The sequence below is a fragment of the Astatotilapia calliptera genome, chromosome 17, assembly GCF_964374335.1.
Source record: "Astatotilapia calliptera chromosome 17, fAstCal68.1, whole genome shotgun sequence".
Taxonomy (NCBI): Eukaryota; Metazoa; Chordata; class Actinopteri; order Cichliformes; family Cichlidae; genus Astatotilapia; species Astatotilapia calliptera.
In genome coordinates this window covers 39,561,111-39,584,197 of record NC_137438.1, presented here as the reverse complement: position 1 = coordinate 39,584,197, position 23,087 = coordinate 39,561,111, and the positions used below count along the sequence as shown (strand labels likewise).

At 40.8% G+C, this 23,087-nt stretch overlaps 1 protein-coding gene across 5 annotated transcripts in view; it reads right to left on the bottom strand.

Annotated features, from left to right (window-relative positions):
- The window catches only part of csnk1g2b (casein kinase 1, gamma 2b), a 39,826-nt gene that overhangs the window by 15,487 nt on the left and 1,252 nt on the right, over positions 1–23,087 (bottom strand). For all 5 annotated transcript variants that reach the window (XM_026148115.2, XM_026148120.2, XM_026148119.2 and 2 more), the window contains exons 2-3: positions 20,438–21,213; positions 1,573–1,642 (exon numbers count right to left, since the gene is read on the bottom strand). In XM_026148115.2, coding sequence (XP_026003900.1) covers positions 1,573–1,642; positions 20,438–20,665 — 298 coding nt within the window. In that variant the 5' untranslated portion in view covers positions 20,666–21,213. The remainder of the gene's footprint in view (positions 1–1,572; positions 1,643–20,437; positions 21,214–23,087) is intronic.

The window sequence follows — 23,087 nt, the reverse complement described above, 5'->3', positions numbered from 1 at the left end:
CAACAAACAGAGGAATGGAGAGGATATGTTTTTGCATCGCTTAACTCCACACTTAGTATCGGTGCTGAATTCAAGTGGATAGGGACAATTGTGTGTTTTCGAGTAAAGACAATATCAGAGCTAAGCAGGTGCGTTCACACACACACACACACACACACACACACACACACACACACACACACACACACACACACACATAAATAAAGCTAAAGACCAATAGTGGTCTCACTGAAAGGAAGAATGCAAGGGAAACAGGCTTGTACTGCAGGAATCCTCTGCTATAAAAAAGGAAAGTGGCACTGGAGGTGACAGGTACAGTTATGATTGACTAAATGTGAATGTCAAATGAAGAGATTACACCAAAGAGTGCCATCCAGACAAACAAGCCACACCCTGTCAACACACCTTGGAGCGTTTCCCTACAGTGTACAGGCAGCGCACAGAGAGGCAGAGGATATCGTGACTAAGGAGACTAGGGAAGCTATCCAAGCAGACACCATAATGGCCCAAATGCTTGTAGAGGGCCAGCTATAAATAGCCAAGGACTGCCCTAATGCCCCACCTCCGTATCAACAGTGGAGGGTTTTTGCTCTGGCACAAGGAGCCAAGAAGCAGGCACGTGTCACTAAATTAGACCAGGACACATGCACTTTACTTGACAAACAGACGAGAATCACTGCAACAACAGGAGCACTTGGAGTAGATTTAGAATAGCACACACAAACGACCAAGTAAGCTTCATTTAAATAGGTACAGTCGGTCTTTTTCAGTTTAACTGAAAAAATGTTGTACTTATAAATATACATTGATTGGTGTGTAATTAGGTCTTCCAACAAATTGATGCATTCTCATAAACTTAGAACTAGTCCACTCAAAATACATAGGAGCGAGCGCTGGATTGCAGAAGCCACCGTGTTGCCCAACATCCTGAATACAGTGTCTGAGACAGACACATTACACATTTATGAGTGTAGCTAGAGACCAGCCACATATGTAGGATGACAAAGACAGAGGAGAAGAGAACTTTAACCAGGTGGGGTTGGAGGGTGAGAGCTGATGGTGAAGCCTATCATGCAGGTGCAACCACCAGTCACCACCACGAAGCCTGCAGCTGCAAACTAGAGCAAGAAGAGGCCCAGACCTCACAAGCCTTGGAAGAGCCGCTGCAGGTTCATAGTTATGACACCATGACATGATTTCTATTTCCTAAGGAAGAAGCGAGCAAAGGTAGAAGCTATATATTGTTTACACTTCCAATATCTCGACTTGCAGTGAGTGTCCTTAGTAGCAGGTGGTGAAAGTAAATCACTAAAGAAAAATTGGTGCACTGGACTTATAAAACAAGACAAAACAAGAGCATTGTTTCATAACCTGCAGTGACCAAAATCCTAACTAACAATTAAACTCAATTAATCACCCATCTTCACAGGTGCTCATGATTGTCTTTCTGCGTAAGGTTTCACTTGCAGCACAGGTAAATCTAGTGTGAAAATGTCCATTCATATTCAACTCCCGCCTATTAGAGGGAAAAAATAAATACAGAAAAAGAAAATACAAAGTGAAGTCTCTTACCTGAATTCCCCAACTGTTTGTAAAATCTATACTCCAAATGGAGCTGCGGCGCCCTGGATTTTATAGGTTCCTAAAAGAGAAGAAAGGAAGAGTGTTCACACATCGGTTTGTGTAGGTATGCGTGCGTACAGGTGACTGCATCAAAAGTTGCTTTTTTTGGCACAGAAAAAGTTTTCCTGTAAATGAGATAAATGTAAAACTAGGGCTGTTCGAACATAAACCTTTCACAATAAAGCTCAAGATCCTGTTGAGACTTTTCAAAATAAACTGAAACATGAAAGAGTATGCAGAGTGTTTACGGATGAGAAGCAAAAAAGAGACGTCAGGTGTAGGGGTGGGTTTTAATAATCGATTCATCGATTCTGGCTTGGATAACGTGATATCGATTTATTACAATCCTGAATCGATATTTTTATATAAATGTATTTTGCGGAGATTCCAGAATCTCAGGTGAAACGTCACAAAATTTTGACAACCACCAAACATTTAAAACAGTAACTGTGAGCAGGTACACGGCTTCTGCACAAAGACGTAAACACAAAGCGCGGGCCCGCGGATCACAATCAGTGAGACGTCGCCTTTCTCCCCCGACGGCACGGACACGGTCGGGGCTGAAAGCCGACAGCTCGCTGATTCTGATGTTTCGGCGGGTCCGCGCTTTGTGTTTACGCCCTTTTTGCCTAAAGCTGTTAGTTTTTATCTCTCTCCAAACAATATTGACCAAACCAGCAGCAAAAGAAGATCCAAACTAAGCTTCACATAAACATCGTCATGGACTCACTCTGACTTTTGCTGTTTTGCTTCCACCACAATAAAATCACACTTCATGCACAGCTCTCTCTCTCTCAGTATACTTCAAGAACAGTTTCCCGTCTATCCCTGAAATCTGTTTTCTGCATTATTCGTTTGCTTGTTACGCACAAGTCTACCATTGTTTACAGGCTGTTGGCCGCTGTTTTTTTTTTTCCTTTTACTTACTTCCGAAAAGAAAACCTAATTTCTGCCGTTCAATAGGCTTCTAAACAAATTTAAATTTGTCTCTAATAAAACCGCTGTAACTTCAGAGTAGGGCTGAACGATATATCACATTTGCGATAATATCGCAACATGATCAAGTGCAATTTTCTAACCGCAAAGGCTGCGATTATACTCTTGACATGTCCAAATTCATGGGCTGCATCCTCCTGAGGCCGCATTTGTAGACCGATTACGTCACAGCGACGTGCCGAAGGCTGTCCAAATTACTACCATATCCCAGAATTCATAGCGCGGCCCAGCCAAACTCCAGTTTCCAGCAATGGCGGCCGCTACTAAATTTTAAAATTACTCATACTAATCTTTCTGGGTCACAAAATAAACTTTTAACATATTTTCAGGCGAGAATGTAGTTGTGTAAACATCAAATATCTGCTCGATTTATCAAGATATCCCATATTTGCAAAAGTGCTTCGACGTTTTCAGAGGCGTCTGCTACCCACCAGCTCGACAGCTAGCCGGGAGCTCGAGGGTTACTGATGCGGCCGAGAACGGCACAACTCCCGGCACATCATTTTCAGATCACCGCGGAGTTTCGCTGCTCGGATTAAACGTAATATATAAGTCACTTAGACAACCTAAAAATGTTATTGTTGGGCTTTTTTCAGTGTTTTGTTTGTTCGTGAGTAAATCGGTTTGGCTGAGATTAAAGTTATTAGATTAGATAAAATAAAACTTTATTAATCCCCCGGGTGGGTTCCTCCTTGGTTTTCACACAGCTGACTAAACGTCAAACAGAAAACTTATTAAACAGAAGTGTGAGACAGTCGAGAATTTACACCAGTGTCTGGTTATATTTTAGATAGCAAGAAGCAGACGGCCGAGTTTATTAAACTCCACCGAGACAGCGGTGACGCTAATCAGAACTAGACCGTCCAATTTCACGCCTTTAAATTTTAAAGGCGTGTTTGTGTGTGTGTTTATACAATTGCTATTATGTTTGCACTTTATGTGTAATGTTACTGACTGCAGAGATCAGTAAGATGTGTGTATTTTTTATTTATTAGTTTTATTTATTTAGTATTATTTTTTAATTGAATGACTGTCTAGTAGTTCACAGATGTTGAAAAACTGAGTGTGGTAAAGCCACTGATTTTGTTTATGTATATTTCTGCAATCTGCACATTGTACTGACTTTCATTTTAATGTTTACACCAGGGTTCCTTGTCAGCACTTTATGCTCAGATGTTTGTAAGCTAAAAATAAACTATTGTGTATGTTCAAATATACTGTTGTGATTGAAGAAGTTAAATAAAAATGTCAGTCATCAATTCATGCATCACCTCATGTCATCATAACAGAGGTCTGTCTTCCAGGAAAGAACAGTTTAAAATTAATGTAATATAGTATTGGCCATACTATATGATGTATTGCTTGTCTTTGTTTAATAATACAGAAGACAAAGACCTTAAAAAATAATCGCATATCGCATCGCAATCGCAATATTGGGGCAAAAAAATCGCAATTAGATTATTTTCCATAATCGTTCAGCCCTACTTCAGAGCTAATGTTCATAAGTTGATTAATGGTTTTCTTTTGTTTTTGATCTACTACAGAACATTTTTATAAAATCCCAGGCCAGGAAAATCGCCTTCATGTTTTTCTGTGTTTTATCTTCAGCTACTTTGACACAAAGGCCTCTGCTGTGATGCTCACACCTTTGATAAAGTCTCAAAAGTGTCAGCTTCCTTTTTATAGATACAAAAATATGTAAATATACTGATCTGAATTATAATATTTCTGACTGTCTGAGGCAAAATTTCCCAGATTCAAATGAAATCGAATCGTGGATCGAATTGATTCAGGACCTTGTCAATCGGAATCGATTCTAGAAATCATTGACGATACCCAGAGCCCTAGTCAGGTGCTAAAAAATAAACATTAGACTCAAACGTTAGAACAGACTTTTCCCCGCAGCACGCTGTGTAATAAATACTCACAACGAAAACGGCGGCCGTTACAACTTATAACCAAAATAAATATTGTTTCATGCATCGGTTAAAAATTCCAGGTACACGAAGCCCAGCTGGAAACACTTCACACAAGTCGAGATGCCCGAGATTCACAGAATTTACAGAAAATGTTAAATTTTTGTGATTTATATTATTACATTATTGAGACGATAGAGGTCTTATATCGGGATATGAGATTTTGGTCATATCGCACGTGAAAGGACGTTTTAAACTCCCTACACCATAAAAGTGTGAATTTTACCCCAAGGGAGCAATGTTTGTGAGGAACAACCTCGCGTGCATTTTTATGATTGCACTGTAGAGCTGGGCGATAGAACGATAACGATATGTATCGCGATATAACTTTTACTCGATAGAGAAATTAAGCTATCGCGATAGACCTCGCCGCTCTTGTCCTCTAAAAAAAATAAATAAATAAAAAAAATAAAGGTCAGCCAATCCAAATTAAGTAGCGCAGAGCCGAACCAATCACAGCCGCAGCGTCACGTTGCGTGACTTGTTACGTACAGCACAAGTGCCAAGCCGCACGTGTGTTTGTTTGGGAAGCAGCCAGCGGGTAATGGAGGAAATGAGTGTGCCGACAAGAAAAATCAACCGAGCGTGACCGAAGAGAAAACAGATGACGGTTCCAACGCCGGAGAGATTGTCGAACGGAAGAGCCATAGAAGTTCCGTAGTGTGAAGGTATTTCGGCTATTTCAAGTCTGACAAAAAACAGAGTAGCGTGCACTGTAAATTGTGCCGAAAGCAACTCTGGAAATACAATAAACTGGTGCATGCGTCACACTGTGCGCCACGTTATTGTTTCGGTGAAATGAATTTCTACAATACTGTTAATTCTACTCTCTGCAGTGTTTAAATGCTTACATATACACACAGTTACTGTCCCTCCACACATACGACTCGGTTCTGCTTCTATGCCCCAGCTTTGTTTACTTTTTCCCACCGAGGCTTCTAGACTTCTGATTGGCCAACATTTCTGCACGGTTAGGAATCTAGCGCCACCTGCTGCTTTGGCATGTTCATAGCAGCGTTTTCCTTCATTTCTGCCTTTATGTGTGGACGGGATTATTTTTAAAACAAAAACGGAAAATCTCCGTTTTCAAAAATACCCGTGTACGTGTGGACGTAGCCTCAGTCTCTGACTGGAAGCGCTAATTCGTCATTCGGCTTTTGTCAGACTAAAGTAACTGTTAAAACTGTTTGAAAAGCTCAGCTATACAACAAGGAGAGATTGAGAATTTCCTTTTAGTTCTCAGTTTATTTGATATTGACAAAAGTTAGTCAGTTTTGTCTGTTCTTCTGTAAAACAAACTAAGATTTATTTTTAGAATTAATATTTTGTTTCTAAGTGGAATTGACAGTTTAGTCTGTTTCGTTTGTTCTATTTTGAAACTTAAACGCTTTAGCGGCTGCCTTTTGTGTAGTTTGCAATATTTGTCTTTATTTATCTGAAAAAGTCTCATGTTCCTTAAGTACATCTACCCTGTTGAACTTATTATGGGAAATAAATATTTAAATAAAAACAAGCTGCTGATTATTTCACATTTTACTTGTGAGCCACGGCACATTTAAATCTTACAAATATAGTTATTTGGCTGATATCGTGATAGATATCGTTATCGCCTGAAATGAAAAAAAAAAATATCGTGATATGAACAAATCTCATATCGCCCAGCTCTATTGCACTGCCTTGCAATTAACTTAAATACCTATCGTACCACGTTTTACTTATTTTAATGCCAAACAGAACTTTAATTAAGTTTCAGGTCACACTTGAGGGACGTGAGAGGATAAAGAGCAGTTCCAGCTGGTGTACAACAGGCTTTTGTGATGGCATGGCTGATAATCAACACGCCAGGACATAATGTTCATTATATCGCAAGCTCCAGCTTTGCAACCTAAAATGTAATCTGATTAACCCCACTCTCATGATGACAAGGGCATTATAGACAAACGTGAAGGGGATAGAACAAACACACCCAACTTAATTCCTCTCCTTAATCTTCAATAGCTGTGCCACAGCCTTTGTTAAAACCCAAGTTTTAGTGCTTGGTGTACTGGCTTTACATGCCTAAAGTTTTGTAGCTTTCTGTGTGTTAAGTCAGCTACTCTACATACAAAAATATGAAAATTCCCTAAACTTTATTGAGCCCAGCAACTTCACTTTGATCAACTTGTTTCCCATGGGCATCTAATTCCAAAGCACTCCTATTTTAAATTATATAAACTGAAAGCTGAAAGGCTGTCAAGCTCCCACATTCACTCCATTAGGCCTTTATCAAATCAGGAGCATCGTCTACTTCTGGTGCCCTGCAAGGACGTAGGAGTGTGAACACAAAGTATGAGCCATGTTGAACACGGTGAGGGACTTTACATCCTTTTATGATAAATGGCTGTCAGGGCTATAAATACATCCTGTGGCTTTTGTTTAAGGTGCTTTCAGAAGACGGTTTAGCGGAGGTGGTTTTAAAAAAACAAAACAAAACATAAGAGCATTGACCAACCTTGCTATAGTGTTGCCTGTGTGCTAAAATGCCACCCACATAGGCCCTGGTTTAATCAAGGTGCCTAATTGTGGGGAAAACAAAAACAGCTGTGATCAGTGTTATACAGCTAGTTGGCTTTTTCCCTCTCTAATACACTGGATTTATTTGGTAATGTTATGTTATGTGTTTTGCAGTGTGCAACTTCTGCAAACAGCTGAGAAAGCTAGCATTTAAGCAGTCTTTAGGAATACATATGCAGGCTTCTTGAAGGACATTCAATTGTCTGCCTTTTGCTCTTTGTCAACATGATCCAACACTAGGGCTGGGCCATATCATCCCGTTCACGGTAATACCGGTGTAATGTTGGGCAACGATAAGAAAATGAAATATCGCGATAGAATATGGGTAAAACGCGCATGCGCAGTGCGCCTTTGTTTACATACGCACATGGCGGCGGCGGAGAATGAGAAGAGCGAAAGCGGATCGTTGAATGAAACAGATGAACCTGAACTGGTTTGTAAAAATGCTGCAGCTTCAGTGGTGTGGAACTGGTTTAGCTTTCGTCCGTCAGATACACAACAAAGCACTATTTTTGGTAGCGCATGCTAGCGGGCCGTCGTTATTACCGTGTTGTTTGGAAAATACGGCGCACTTAAAATTAATCCTTTGATTTTTCTGAAAGTCGACAGAGCTCCTTATAATCCCGTGTGCCTTATGTATGAACTCTGGTTGTGTTTACTGACCTGGAAATGATTTTATGTGCACGGCGCTCAAAAATCTGTTAAATGTTTCAGTACGACTTTGCTAAGCTTCGAAGCCGCACCGCTTGATGGATTGTCGGAGCATTACGGCTATCGTAGGCGGAGCCTCGCGGAGTGATACGTACTGTGCTTCAACATAATATTACTGTATTGTGTGTGTATAACCTCTTTTTAAGTTTCGTGGATATTATACATGGTTATGCTGAGGATATGTCGGCCAGTTTCCACTGGAAATGCCTTTTGGTTAAACTGTCAGCGAGGAATTTGCATTTGCACTGTTAAATTTTTATATTTATTTTAATGCACATAAAAAACAGCTGCTTGTGTAAGTGAAAATACATTGATGTTGTTTTTTTTTTTTGCACTAATAAAGTTGAGGAGTTGTAAAGTATTTTGTCTAGTGTCAATTATATCGTCAGTTATATCTTATCGCAAATTTTCAAATGTATATCGTGATAAATATTTTTGGTCGCCCTGCTCTATCCAACACTACTCTGCACATAATGATGGTGATTTTATTAAAAATATTTCAGATCTGGATTCATCACTCCATAAATCTGTGTCCTCTGATTTTATTCACTCATTTCTGATGAGGTTTCAGTAAATGGAACAATGGGGGCAGATCCTGTGTCAGTCTTTCTTAGAGACATGACTGCACATCTACGGTAGTTCTTTTAAGCCTGGCAGTTCTTTTGTCCTCCATTTGTCGAGTTTCATGAAAATGATTTAGAACCCATTACACATGATGCTGTGATATGATATGATATGATATGATATGATATGATATGCCAAGTTTACGGCTAACAGGTCTTTGGGTATCACCTTGCTGGTGGAAAACCGCTGGATTGTGCCGGTCAAACTGCACCATCTTTGGCATTTTTGTAGATTCAACTAAATAAATAGGAACAATTATGTGTTGTTGTGACAGGCTTGTAGTAACAAAATGTCCAGTGATTCATAGATCAGTGTTAAGTAATTTAACAAAAAGAAATATTTCTCAGATACAAACAATTATTCAGTGTCCTTAGAAAAAACTTTGAAAGGCCTCCAGAAAGACTGAAGAGCACTTTTAAGCAAGCCTGGCTCCTTAGAAGCAAAATATAAAGAAATGAGGGGTGGCTCAAGACTTTTGCACAGTGTACAAATGTAAACATATTATATTAATAAGCACATGGAAAACCCTTCTTTGAAAAAGAACTATACGCATAGTTTTCTAGAACATATGATGATGGGATAAGCCTTTGGCTGATCTCAGAGTCATCACATACATATTTTTCTGCAATTCTTCAGAAAAAAAAAAGTACAGAAAAGCACAGAGCTAGTGAGTAGAAACTGAGGAGGCAATAAAAAGGAGTGGAAGCCTGAGGGAGAAGACGTGTGACTGCTCTGGGAAGTGGAGCAGGTCTCTCACACATGTCAGGCCATGCCAGGGAGGAGAGGGAGAGAATATATTCAATATATAAATAAGGGGCAAAAACAGATGGCAGATCGCAGGACCCTTTAAAACAGCTTACAATAGGAAACAGAGGCTTATGGCAGCTTTACGTACTTAAGAGTCATCTCTATTCCCAGCAGATGGGCTAAGCTATGGCTGTGTGAATGACCAGGGCCGAGCTACAAATGTCTGATGTAACATCTCTGTATATGATAAGGATTCTTCTCAGCTTCCTGCACAAATCAAGATTTTTTCTTTTCAAATCTGCTTCCTGGGCTTACTATGCATGCTCAGAATGGGAGCTATCCTGTAGCATGACTGGGCAGGGCAAAGGCACTATGGCGGAAGGAATACAATAGTAGGTTTTCATTGTCTTAAATGTATACTCAGCTGATCCACAGATTGAAAAGGGTCCTTCACCCCACCCACCCACACACCAACACCCCTGTACACACTCTATCTATATTGTATATGAGGAGTGAGGAACCCACATTAGAAGTGACACCAGCATTTAAAGACAGAGCCCCCAAACAGCCCTTCAGGTTTACTGGACTCACGTGGCGTACAGACTCTGCGACAGCTCGGACCACAATTCATATTCCAAGTCTAGCAAAATAACAGAAGTTCACATCAATATATGCCTGTCAGACCAGCAGCAGTTTTCTGCTCTAGATTCTTTCTGATGGGTTAATGGTCAGGTGATGGGGACATTTTGTGTGTTTAAAAGGGCACAGAGGTGCTATGCTATCTTTAGTGGAGTAACAAAATACAGGGCTCTATTAGGCACATTCCTAAAGTTAGAAAAAAAGAAAGACTTAATATACAGAAAACAGTCAGTTTTAGTGTCTTACTCTTACTGGCCACTCAAAGTGCTTCAGGACCTTGGCCTAGTTGAACCCCAGGAAACTGAACCCTGAGCTTCTGATTAATCAATGGCCAGCTCTGTGGGATCAGAACACATAGGCCAGGCCTTTCCTCCCCACACACATCAGGGAGCCTTGGCACCATTGACCCAGCTGCCAACTCAACAACTGTTCATCAGTGGACCACGTTAAATTAATAATCACAGCATACTGGTGTTAGCAGTGTTGTTTCATTTATCTTTCCCTGATTGTAGTTCTCCTGGCTGACTGGTGTACTCTGTGTGTTAAAAAGGCAACACAATAGTTTGCTGCTGACATTACATCTAAGCTGTTAAATTTATGATACCAAACCCTAAATAAAGAAAGGAAACTAACCCAGAGCTGTAGATTGTGACAGCTTTATCTCTTACTGACAAACCAAATCCTTATAAACAACTTCACAAGCAAGAAAGTAGGAGTAGATTTTCCAAAAGCATGACAGCCATTCAGACACAACACTGAAGCAGCTTCATTATAGGGTGTCTTCAGTCTAACTACTGAAGACACCCTATAATGGGCAAGATGGGAACTGAAACAGCTATAAATGACTACTAGCTGCACCTCAACACTAAAAAGGTTACAGACTTGTTGATATCAACACAAAAACATCCCTTAGAGCCTCAAATCCTGCAGCTACAACAGCCTGCGAATGGCACAGAGTTTAAATGTTACATGCCATTTGAAGGATGACCCTTAAGAGCAAAACACTTGAAGCTTGTACAAATATACAATTATGTTATCAGCGATCAGTTGCTGGTTTCTGCATTATAACTTTTCATGGACTCCAAAGACTTGTAGACAGAGCAGACCGTCAGCACCACACAAAGTCCTTTTCCTGGGATTAACCATCTGCATATGATGTCATCTGGGCTAAATCTGATCTCCATTTCCACACAGCCGAGAAACATCAGCTCTGGCCTCAGGGACTGGGTAAAGTAACAACCACCAGATTACAGCAGAATAAAATAAAATTATAGCTGAAATCACCAAAAAAGACAGTAAGTTGTTTTGGTTGCACATGTAGCATCAACTTACAATAAATTTAGATTTAAAATAATTATTTTGTATTCATTTTGAACACCAGTTATATGGTGTTAAACAATTATTTTTACAGCTGACATATTCAGCTGCAAAGACGTATCATGTCATATTCATTAAATAAAAGAGATTGCGCCTTGACCCCCGTGAACAATATCATACACTTAAAATTGACTGATGAAGCAACAGCTGCACGGATGTAATGCAATTCATAAATAAATATCTGTTGTTCAGCCACGATGACATTGCATATGTATGCCTATGTCCAGGGATCAGACCCAGCATTATGCATAAGGCTCAGAATAGATGCTGACCTTTGCTTGGCTCCCAGTAAACCATTTCAAAATATGAAACTGACAATGTGACTCATCTCATCTTAGACAGAGCAACACAAATGTCAACAGAGTGCATCTTTACTTCCAAGCCATCACACTCACTTTAGTTGTGCTAATGGATCACCGTAGGCCTCAGACAAATGGCTGAGGTGTGCTTAGATTCTCTCAATTCAAGCTAGAGGTTAGAAGGTGGTTTTAAGAAGTCAGCGGTGTTCGAGGGCAACAGCTGGCCAGTGGCCAGCTCTTCTCCTGTTTCAGCTCAAATTTAACATGTCCAGATGGAATCATCAGCTGTTTCCCAAAACCTAGTGCGGCAATCAGGAAGTGCTGGGATCAGCCAGATTTAGACATTCATTTCATCCCAAAGAATCATCTTCCTTAGAAAGATTATTTTTAAACGCAAGAGGTGAAGAAGAACATTACGGACAAGGTCAAGAAACACTTCTTTATGCACACGAGTACAGTAAAGGAGTGGTGGCCTCTGACCCGTGTACACTATTATTCCAACTGAATTACTGCCTGTGTTAAGGAGTGGCTCTGTGACAGGTGTGGCACAGCTGAATGAATTGAGAAACACAACCATGTAATGTTATTATCAAGAGTCAAGATGACCTTAGCAGGAATTAGTGTTCAATATCTATTATTATCAGGCTTTGAGGTGGTTATAAGATGCCATTTACTGCAACCATAAACTGCTTTCCCTAATTTTATATTACAGTTATGGCTTATAGCTTCTGACAATTCTGTGCGCATTTAAAACATGTCAAAGTCAGCCACTACAGACAGAGCAGGAAAAACATATTACGCAGTGATCTACACAGTCATGGGTTGTTCCACTGACATGAACCTTAATAGGAAGTCTCCTTTGTCTTTTACGGGACCGAGTCATGGCCAAAGTTTGATACGCTGAATTGCATAGCCTTGTTTGTTTAACTCTGAAACTGTAGCCACAAGTTGTGTAAATAAAGCCTAGCTAGAATTTCAGCTGATCATTGTTTATAACATCTTAAAAACACACACACACACACAGCTGATGTGTGTGTGTAACAGTGCAATGCAAAACAGAAAACAATCAGCAGTCCTTACTGTATTTTATTTACACTTATTATATTTTAATTCCCTGATATGACAAAATTTTTCAATAGATTTAAAGAGCCTGTAGTTTCATTTCAAAGCTGACAAGCTTAACTACAGTCAACATGACAAAAAAAATGACTCAGTGTCCCTTTCCTAATCATTTGCCCTAGATCCCGTTAAGCCCCAGCAATACGGCAGCATATCTGAATTTCCTACATGGCATCGAGCAGCTTTAACTCTGAACTCGAGCTTTGCCCCCTTCTCTTGCAAAGCAAACTCTCAGAAATAGACCGACCTGAGGTCAGTCTGGCTCTAGGTCTTTTCAAATGACCATCATCTGATTCTGGTTTGGTTATTTTGGCTCTTGTGTACCACCTCAATTACAATCCTGTAAAGAAAGTCAAGGCAGAGCGGTGAAGCATGCATTCACGGCAGTGACCAAAAAGGAGCAAAATGTGAGAAACTGGTGATGATTGAACATTGCATGTAATTTGGCGATGGACTCTCGAGTGTAACTCCTGAAACAGCTGAATGGAAAATGTGACTAGTGCTTTGGTTTGAACCAGGATGTGGACTTAGAAGCTACAATTACACAGCACTCACTGCTCCACAGGCACACACGCCCATACACCATATTCAAACCTATTTTTTATGCTGTCACGATTTTGCAGTGTCAGTGTTTTATGTACTTCTATAAAAAACACCAACATTTAAGACACAGACATTCCTGTGCAGCTTTTATGCCTGTGACAAAATCTTGACAAACATCAAATGTGAGTCTGCATGAACGCACTGTGTTGCTGCCAGCTACCGATTCATTTGAGCAGAGCAGGGGTGGGCAACTCCAGGCCTCGAGGGCCGGTGTCCCTGCAGGTTTTAGATGTGTCCTTGAACCAACACAGCCGATTTAAATGGCTAAATTAGCTCCTGCAGTTCTCCAGAGGCCTGGTAACGAACTAATCATGTGATTCAGGTGTGTTGACCCAAGGTGAGATCTAAACCCTGCAGGACACCGACCCGCGAGGCCTGGAATTGCCCACCCCTGCATTAGAGGATTAGCTAGCTGACTAAAGGTAGGCTTTTACATACTGTTGACATCCAAGGATCTTTTAACTCAGTCTGCCCAGCATGCACTCTAGAGAGCCAAAGCTAAAGCGTCAAGATGTCACTTGAATTCCTGACAAACATGCTGATAGAGCTTTTGCTCCTTCAAAGTTTTTCAACAACTGCCTCATGGCGAGCTGGTGTAAGCTGCTGAACTAGACCGCAACGAGAGCTGCTTATCATGATTCAGTGGGAGGCAGACAAGAGAGTTGGATCCAACCCCTCAGATTTCCATCACGACTGACCCAGCACTGTGACTGGCTTCACTCAGATACACTGCCTCACTCATATGCCTCTGCACCGGTGACTCAGCCACAGAACATAAAAGAGTCAACCGGAGACAATCATCTGTTCACCAAACATGATTTCAAACTTGGATTTGAAAAAATAAAAAAATAAAAAAATAAAAAAAGGAGTAAGGTATATAATCGACCATGCTATAGTTGGTCCTTCACAGAGCATGCTAGGCATGGTCATTTTCAAACAAACAAGTTCTTTCATAGATCAAATATTTTGTGAGACTATTTGTTGTACTACAATCTCTACATCCTGGAGTTTACCAGCACTTGTATGTAAACTACCACCCCTACTACATTCTGTAACACACAAAGAACGCATTTGTTACCCAACAAAAACAGAACATCACCTCAACAACCAGATATCAGACCGATGAATTATATGTGGTATGGTGATATTAAATATTACTCCATAAATGTGAGAAATGCACAACATTAAAGTCTGTTAAAACCACAAAATAAATAACTAAAATATTTCACAGCGAGTATCAGATAGTATTTATGCTTACAATGGTCATCCCTTGTAGTTACCAGTGTATACTGGTCCTCACTGGAAGCAAAACATTTAGTGAAATACGTAAAGTAACATTAAATGACTTTTTTGTTTCTAACAGAGTGAACATCTGCTCAGTATTATCAGTGCCTCAGCCACATACAAATAGATATGAGCTTTCGTTTGTACCTGGCTGTCTAGCAGCCTGAACATAATGCAGTCCCAACAACCATGCTGCTTCTCACTCCGTTTGTCCTTGTATAAGTTACTTAGTGGAAAGGAAGGAAGCAGTGACACTCCAAATTTGCCATCCATAAACAAAAATAAATAAATAAAGTATAATAAAACACTCTAGCGCTGATGGGGGAACTGCAGATTTACCACAGATTAAGGTTGTTTTTTGCTGCTATTTGACTCAGACTAAGCTATCTAATAAGGCTGTCTAAAACTTGCATAATGCACTCAGCTAGATCATTTCCCTAAATAACAATATGCACTCTGTCTTTTTGCACAGTGAAAAAAAAAAACAACAAAAAACAGCGTCTTTTAAAGCCACAATAGCTTTACGGTGTTTCTTGATAGGCATCGTGTTCAAGTGTAAAAGGCAGAGACATCAGCAAAGCACATGCACCAATCAGACATTTTGTACTTTATCCAACTTGTAGATTTGACTATAACTAGCCCTAGTTTATAAATTCATATGGTGTCTTTCTATTCCTCAAAACAAATGTTGTTTTCCCCCCCACATCTGAAATGTGTCTGTCTTTAACAAGCACCGTCTACATAAAATACTCCTCTGCATGCACGTGGCTGGCACACAATGCACAGTAGGATGCTGTGTTTACTGTGTTCATCTCCCTAGATGGCCATCCAACATCAGCCCCCTCTCACTGAGCTATAGGGAGGCATTGGCTGTACAATAAGTATCAGCACCACACTACTTATTACTCTCCTCCTGCGTTCAGGAGATATTACAGACATTTGTCATAGCTAAAGGTAGTCATGACCACAAAGAGGAGACTTCATTTATTTGATTCATTACTGCCAATACCAGTTCTGAAGGCGGAAAGTATCACAGGCCATTCCTATCTGTCGATAAACAACCAGCTACATCAAAAGGGATTAGAAATAAAAACCAAACTGAAAAGATTGTAACTCAAAAGTCTGTTCAAAGTGGACTGGTAGACATCCTAACAAAAATGTACGCAAAAACTAAGGGAAGTGGTTGAGAGGGGGTTGAAGACCTCTCGAAAAACAATTAACTACAGATGGTAAGACAGAGCGAGTGCTACATCAAGACAGCAGTATTAAAATGAAAATCTGTAAAATGCCTCATGGATAGAAAGGTTTAGACGAACACGTTCTGATGGAGATGATGTGTCACTTTACCCTCTCAGTAAAGCCTGATGGGTGGCTAGTGTGTACAGTAAGCCACAACAGCAAGCAGACATTTAATGGTTTTGTTTCTTTAAGACTCTGGGATCTCCCCTTGGGAGTGAAGCCTGCAGTGTACTTACAGCAGCGTCTGTACAGTCCTGCCTCCAACACGTAGGCACTTGCCAGTGTGAGAAAGCACCCAGCTGAACCAAAGACTGACCTACTGTGTGTCCACAAGGCCGGCCAACAAAGACGACCTTTCAGCACTTAGCAGCTTCTCTCTGCAGCAACGTTTAAAGCAATTCTCGATCCACTGCCAGAGGATCGAGTGCACAGGCCTTTCATACCATACCAACTCAATCTCTGTCTCTGCTATTAAGTGGCAAAGCAGGGTGAAACTGACATTCACCTTTTTACTTTGATTCACAGAGGTGCCACCAAAATACCCAGCCAAACACAGCATTCAGCAAACAACAGTACCAGCCAAAGACTAACTAATCATTACATGCCATCCTTCAGAGCTTAGCATTTAAAATTGGTTGTTACAACAAAGCAGATTAAAAACTACTTTCGTCAACCAGATTACATTTGTTATCCCAAGAAAATAGTTTTATTAGTTTCTTGGTAAAACAACAATCTTCACTTGACCGGGCATAAAGAAATTTATATTACACACTCTCCCTCTGTCTTCGTTTTCTCATCTACTCATTACTGTACATCAGAGTTTCTCCAAGAGATGTTGTCCAAAATGCACCATTAAATCAGGCTCTAGTCTATATTAAAGTCTATAATAGACCTGCAAGGAGTACTTAGCAAAGCAGAATAAGCAAACTTTAATCTTTTTTTCATACCATTCAAATGCAAAAAAATTTCTACTGTTTTTTTAAACACATATTTAGTAACATTTGTGTTACTAAGTCAGAGGCTCAGTAAACAAGCAGCATGAGAACATCTGATATGTTTCATGTGACATTTACAGTGGGGCAAAAAAGTATTTAGTCAGCCACCGATTGTGCAAGTTCCCCCACCTAAAATGATGACAGAGGTCAGTAATTTGCACCAGAGGTACACTTCAACTGTGAGAGACAGAATGTGAAAAAAAAATCCATGAATTCACATGGTAGGATTTGTAAAGAATTTATTTGTAAATCAGGGTGGAAAATAAGTATTTGGTCACCTCAAACAAGGAAAATCTCTGGCTCTCACAGACCTGTAACGTCTTCTGTAAGACGCTTTTCTGTCCCCCACTCGTTACCTGTATGAATGGCACCTGTTTGAACTCATCATCTGTATAAAAGACACCTGTCCACAGCCTCAAACAGTCAGACTCCAAACTCCGCCATGGCCAAGACCAAAGAGCTTTTGAAGGACACCAGGAAAAGTATTGTAGACCTGCACCAGACTGGGAAGAGTGAATCTACAATAGGCAAGCAGCTTGGTGTGAAAAAATCAACTGTGGGAGCAATCATCAGAAAATGGAAGACATACAAGACCACTGATAATCTCCCTCGATCTGGGGCTCCACGCAAGATCTCATCCCGTGGGGTCAAAATGATCATGAGAACGGTGAGCAAAGATCCCAGAACCACACGGGGGGACCTGGTGAATGACCTGCAGAGAGCTGGGACCAAAGTAACAAAGGTCACCATCAGTAACACACTACAACGGCAGGGAATCAAATCCCGCAGTGCCAGACGTGTTCCGCTGCTGAAGCCAGTGCATGTCCAGGCCCGTCTGAAGTTTGCCAGAGAGCACATGGATGATACAGCAGAGGATTGGGAGAATGTCATGTGGTCAGATGAAACCAAAGTAGAACTTTTTGCTATAAACTCAACTCGTCGTGTTTGGAGGAAGAAGAATACTGAGTTGCATCCCAAGAACACCATACCTACTGTGAAGCATGGGGGTGGAAACATCATGCTATGGGGCTGTTTTTCTGCCAAGGGGACAGGACGACTGATCCGTGTTAAGGACAGAATGAATGGGGCCATGTATCGTGAGATTTTGAGCCAAAACCTCCTTCCATCAGTGAGAACTTTGAAGATGAAACGAGGCTGGGTCTTCCAACATGACAATGATCCAAAACACACCGCCCGGGCAACAAAGGAGTGGCTCCATAAGAAGCATTTGAAAGTCCTGGAGTGGCCTAGCCAGTCTCCAGACCTCAACCCCATAGAAAATCTGTGGCGGGAGTTGAAAGTCCGTGTTGCTCGGCGACAGCCCCAAAACATCACTGCTCTCGAGAAGATCTGCATGGAGGAATGGGCCAAAATACCAGCTACTGTGTGTGCAAACCTGGTAAAGACCTATAGTAAACGTTTGACCTCTGTTATTGCCAACAAAGGTTATGTTACAAAGTATTGAGTTGTATTTTTGTTATTGACCAAATACTTATTTTCCACCCTGATTTACGAATAAATTCTTTACAAATCCTACCATGTGGATTCATGGATTTTTTTTCACATTCTGTCTCTCACAGTTGAAGTGTACCTCTGGTGCAAATTACTGACCTCTGTCATCATTTTAGGTGGGGGAACTTGCACAATCGGTGGCTGACTAAATACTTTTTTGCCCCACTGTATATACTAAACAATTAGTGAACTGTTTGAGAACTGATTGACAGATTGATACATGTAACAAACAGCATATTTTCTGATTTTGTCATTTTTACAGTGATCAATGAAATCTGTGATAAAACGACAATATTCAACTCATGTCTAACTTATGTTCATAGATAACAGGACTGTTATTTGTTTTAGTCTGTCAGGAAATGCTCAGCAACAGCCTCTGACAAATCAGATACCCTACTTGACAGGCAGTGACACTCACGGGGTTACCCCGGAGAGCTGTGAGATCAGGGACAGACAGAAACAAGTGGACGGGGAACTATCTGCAGTCTGGGTGAAGGGAGAAGCCTTCTTCATGTCAACGCCAGTAATGCCCAGAGCTGTGCCAGCTGTTAAGTGTCCTGACCCATCCTGGCTCTACTATTAGGGTATTCCCATCTCTGGGAATGAACCTAAGATGCCACGAAACAGCAGTGTGTGTGTGCGTTTTATTTTTTTTATTTTTTTTTATGTATTCACTGAATTTTCTTTCCCGTGTCTGTCCTTTCTTCTATACCCATACGTACACAACCTGCCAACAAACTCACCCAAAGCTACACATGTGCAAACACAAAACATCAACTGTAATTTTACTGTTACATGTTGCTGTTTTTCTGTGTCTTTCTAAAATATCAGATAAATAAAAGCCCAGTAATAACACTGATGCTGAAAATGTACGCCTACAAAAGATAACGATAGTGAACCTGAAAGGAAGCAACAGAAGTCGTAATTTTAACTCTAAAAACAACATGAAAATACACATCAACAACAAAACAAAAAAAGTCCTTAATAACCCCGAGTCTACAGAGTCAAGTCGGGTCTGATGAGCCCTTTGGCAGACTTCACCCTGTTGTTATTTTACAGTCGGAGATGTTGGGTCCAGTAGCCACGAGATCCACATAGTGGTGTTACAGCCCTAATGCCAGATCCAGATATAGCTGGACACCATGGGGATAAAAATACCCAAACAGATGGGAGGGTTCACAGGCAGAGGGGGAGAGGCACCAAGCACAATTAAAGACTTCAGACAAGAGGAGGACTGCAATTACAGCTGTTTGCTAACCTCTGCCTTCTAGTGGTTAGCACAACCTTTAGTTAATACCTATTCAGCGATAACGACCTCCCTCAGAGACAGAAACGTTAACGTTAATCATATATAAATCATATGCCTAGCCCCAACAGTATTAACACCTACTTAGAATGGGAGTTAGACCTCTTCTTCTAGACTGACCAAATTTCAGGGGAAAAACAGATTTCAAACATCAAAGTGGTACAAGTGGCAACAAATTTATGGTGAAGAGAAAAGTTGAAGTGCTGAGGAAATGGCTGAGCTGTCACAGGCTGCCCCAGAATCAAGCAATCAGAAAACAAACAGGCCTTGACATTTCATGTGGTTTTCACAGTCTGTTTGAAAGCTACTAAACCAGTGCCGCTGGGGAAAAAAAAAAAACACCGCTCATGCTGACACAAAGCAAGTACACTACTGACTGAGCTTAAGGCCTGTGTGGGATTATTTAATAAGGGCCTACAAATGAATTAACATTATTCTAATGACGAAGAAATTGGTGAAAGGGAAGGAAGTGTAAAAATGATCTTTACAAGAATTGCTACTGTGCATGAAGTGACAAAGGTTACTAAAGAAACAAACAAACACTGAAATGCACTTAAGAAAAATGTTCTTTCAGTCGCAGTTTCTTCACCTCATCCAGAGGACAGCTGACTCAAAAGCATACAAGAGCAGGTCGTGGGAAAAGGGCCCCGTCTGATTGTTCTTATTTACTTCCTGTGTATCTCACTCTCAAACAGTCAAGTGCACAATGAAACTGGGCTGTAATTAAGATAATAACTTTTCACAATAGAGATTTATCAGAATAAGTTATTTGAGGACACCTGGAACAGTAGGTTTTTGTTTTCAATTTCAAGAGATAGTTCAAGAGATACTTACCAACTTAATGGCCACATATTCGTTAGTATAGAGATTTTTTCCCAGCCGCAGTTCTCCAAAGTTTCCACAGCCAATTTTTTTACCCACGCGGAAGTTTGGACCAACCATAAGAACTCCAGAATTGCTCCCTGTACTCCTGCCCCCATGTCCAGGCCTGCTGCTTGTTGTCTTAGACATCTTTTTCCCTTCCTCTGTCTCTCCCTTGCCCCCTCTCTTGTCAAAATCCATAAGCTTGTGATACCCTGGCCTCTCCACGGTTATTTTCCAGCCATGCAAACCATAGAAACTCCAATGACAATGGAGACTGTTTTAGGGAGGGGGGGGGGAGACGCCTCACAGGACAGAGGAAAGGTGTTGCTGTTAAAATGCGAAGCGGTTCAGAAGACACTTAAATGAGCCAAAACTGCAGCCGAATGGACCCGTGTGTCTATTGGACAGCTTTTTCCCTTTTTCTTCGTTTACCAGAGGGGCTTCTTTGTTGTGCGTTTCTCCACTCCAGTCTCAGAGCATCATGTCCCCGCCTGACAAATAGGCAGGTGATGTTAGGATGTGTCCAAAGACACACATGCAACACTAGTCATAAAAAAGCACTCGGAAACGCAACTACTGCATCCACAAGGCCACTTGGGAACATCTCCTGGAGTGCCTCATTCCTTCTGGTCAGCCTTCAGTGACACTTTGGACGCTCTCCATGATGCAGGGCCACAGCTTAGCGGGCAACCCGGAATTACACTGACAGCAGGAACGAACAGTCTGGGGTGATGTTGGTTTGTTATCTGAAAAAGAAAAACATGGCCAGAAATCAGTCCATAGGTTGTGATGTATTTTGGTATTGTCTCGACTAAGAGCCCAGGCCATCATTTACACACAACCCAATCATTACTCACGCTTACAACTGAAATTAGCTTGTTTGGAGATGGACAATTTGGACTGTAATTGCAGAAATAAAAGCTCTGCAATGGCAGGTACCTGCCATAACTTTACAAACCATCTACAAAACAATTAAAAATGGTAAAAATGCTGGTAAATTTAGCAAATTAATCACAACTTGTTCCAGCAACACTTGGGCCTTTATGAAATTAACATTTTCGACAGGGAAAAAAACAAACAAATTCAAGCCTTTTGCATGAGTATCACATTATGTCTACAGTGGCTGTTCCTTACTACGGCTGAAATGAGATCTTTATGCAGACTGACGCAAAGCAAATTCAATAAAGGAATCAATACGAGGAGAACTGTTGACCTCAGACATGAGAAATTACAGATAAAATATTCTAAAAGAAACCATGTAACAATGTGCTGTGTGTTTATAATGAAGACCAACATAGCTAATACTGCTAAATAACCATCTTGTTGTCGTCTTTCACAACCACACGCAGGCGTCTCTGCACAGAGCCACTCCGTCATGTCCATGATCTAAGATGTTGCTGAAGAGAGCAGGTAATGCAGGCGCTAGCTTGGGGCAGCTACTCTTTCCTATGGAAAGGCACTTACACAGATCAATGACTGCTGTAATGCTTCATCTAATCACAACATTTGCATCACTGGACAACATTATTGGAAAGATTCAGAAACAGTCTAGTCCACAGCTAGCTCAGCCGTGTCTGACCATCACAAGATAAAAAACACAGTATCATCAGCTAGAAGTTTGCTAGGGATGAGCAAGTAATTTTTTGTGTTTAAATACGTCTTTACTACAACGACACATTTGTCAAAGTGACTCTGGCCAATGCAGAATTCATTCCAAAGACTACAATGAGAAAAACAAAGCACTATATTATATATATATACCTAGGTTGCTTTGCATATGGTGACACTTACTACAGGAATTGTGGCGAAACTAACCTTGCCGGTCACGAGATAAGATGAACACTATGTGACGGAGTAAAACTTATCAGCTTGTGCATGCCAAAAGATGACAGCAGCTCCTGGAATGGTAGAGTGCATTATGCGAGGCACTTCATTTTTCAAGCTGCCGGAGGCCAATACACTATCAACACATTTAAAAATAACAACATGATGTAAGGACATTGGGCAAGTATGGGAATATTTCTGAAAAACACCAATGACCTCAGTATCTTGCTGTCTTGGTTAACTTTCCGTAGGCTGCCCATGTTTTCAGTCTGTCCCATTTAAGGAAGTGGTGCATTGTTTTTCCCATGACAGCTATTTGACATAACTATAGAGTTGTTAAAAACATGCAAAGCGAACAGCGACATATTTCACGTATCGAGAAGGTATTTGGAAGCACAAAGACAGTCCATTTATGAATGATCCCCCTCCAAAAGAAACCTCCCTAAGCCAGATAATGTCCCTAAGGCCAGTTTCATAAAGCTAACTAGCAATAACATTAGCAGGACCGTTTCAAACCGTGTAAATACGAACACAAACACCCACAGAAAATACCCCAAAATGCAAATGAGCAGCGGTAACCAAACCGGAATGGCAAATTTTCCCTCGTCACTTACCTTCCTTTTTTAGCTTAGGTTAATGATAGCTAGTTGCTAAGTTGCTACTGTCTTAACAGCTGTCATTTAGCGTTAGTTTCGGACAACCCAAAGACTCGCTTTCTATACTTGTTAGCCGATTTGTTTCCCCATAAAGAACGATAGATGGAAAACGCCGTTTTAAAAAAGTGAATACCGTCGGT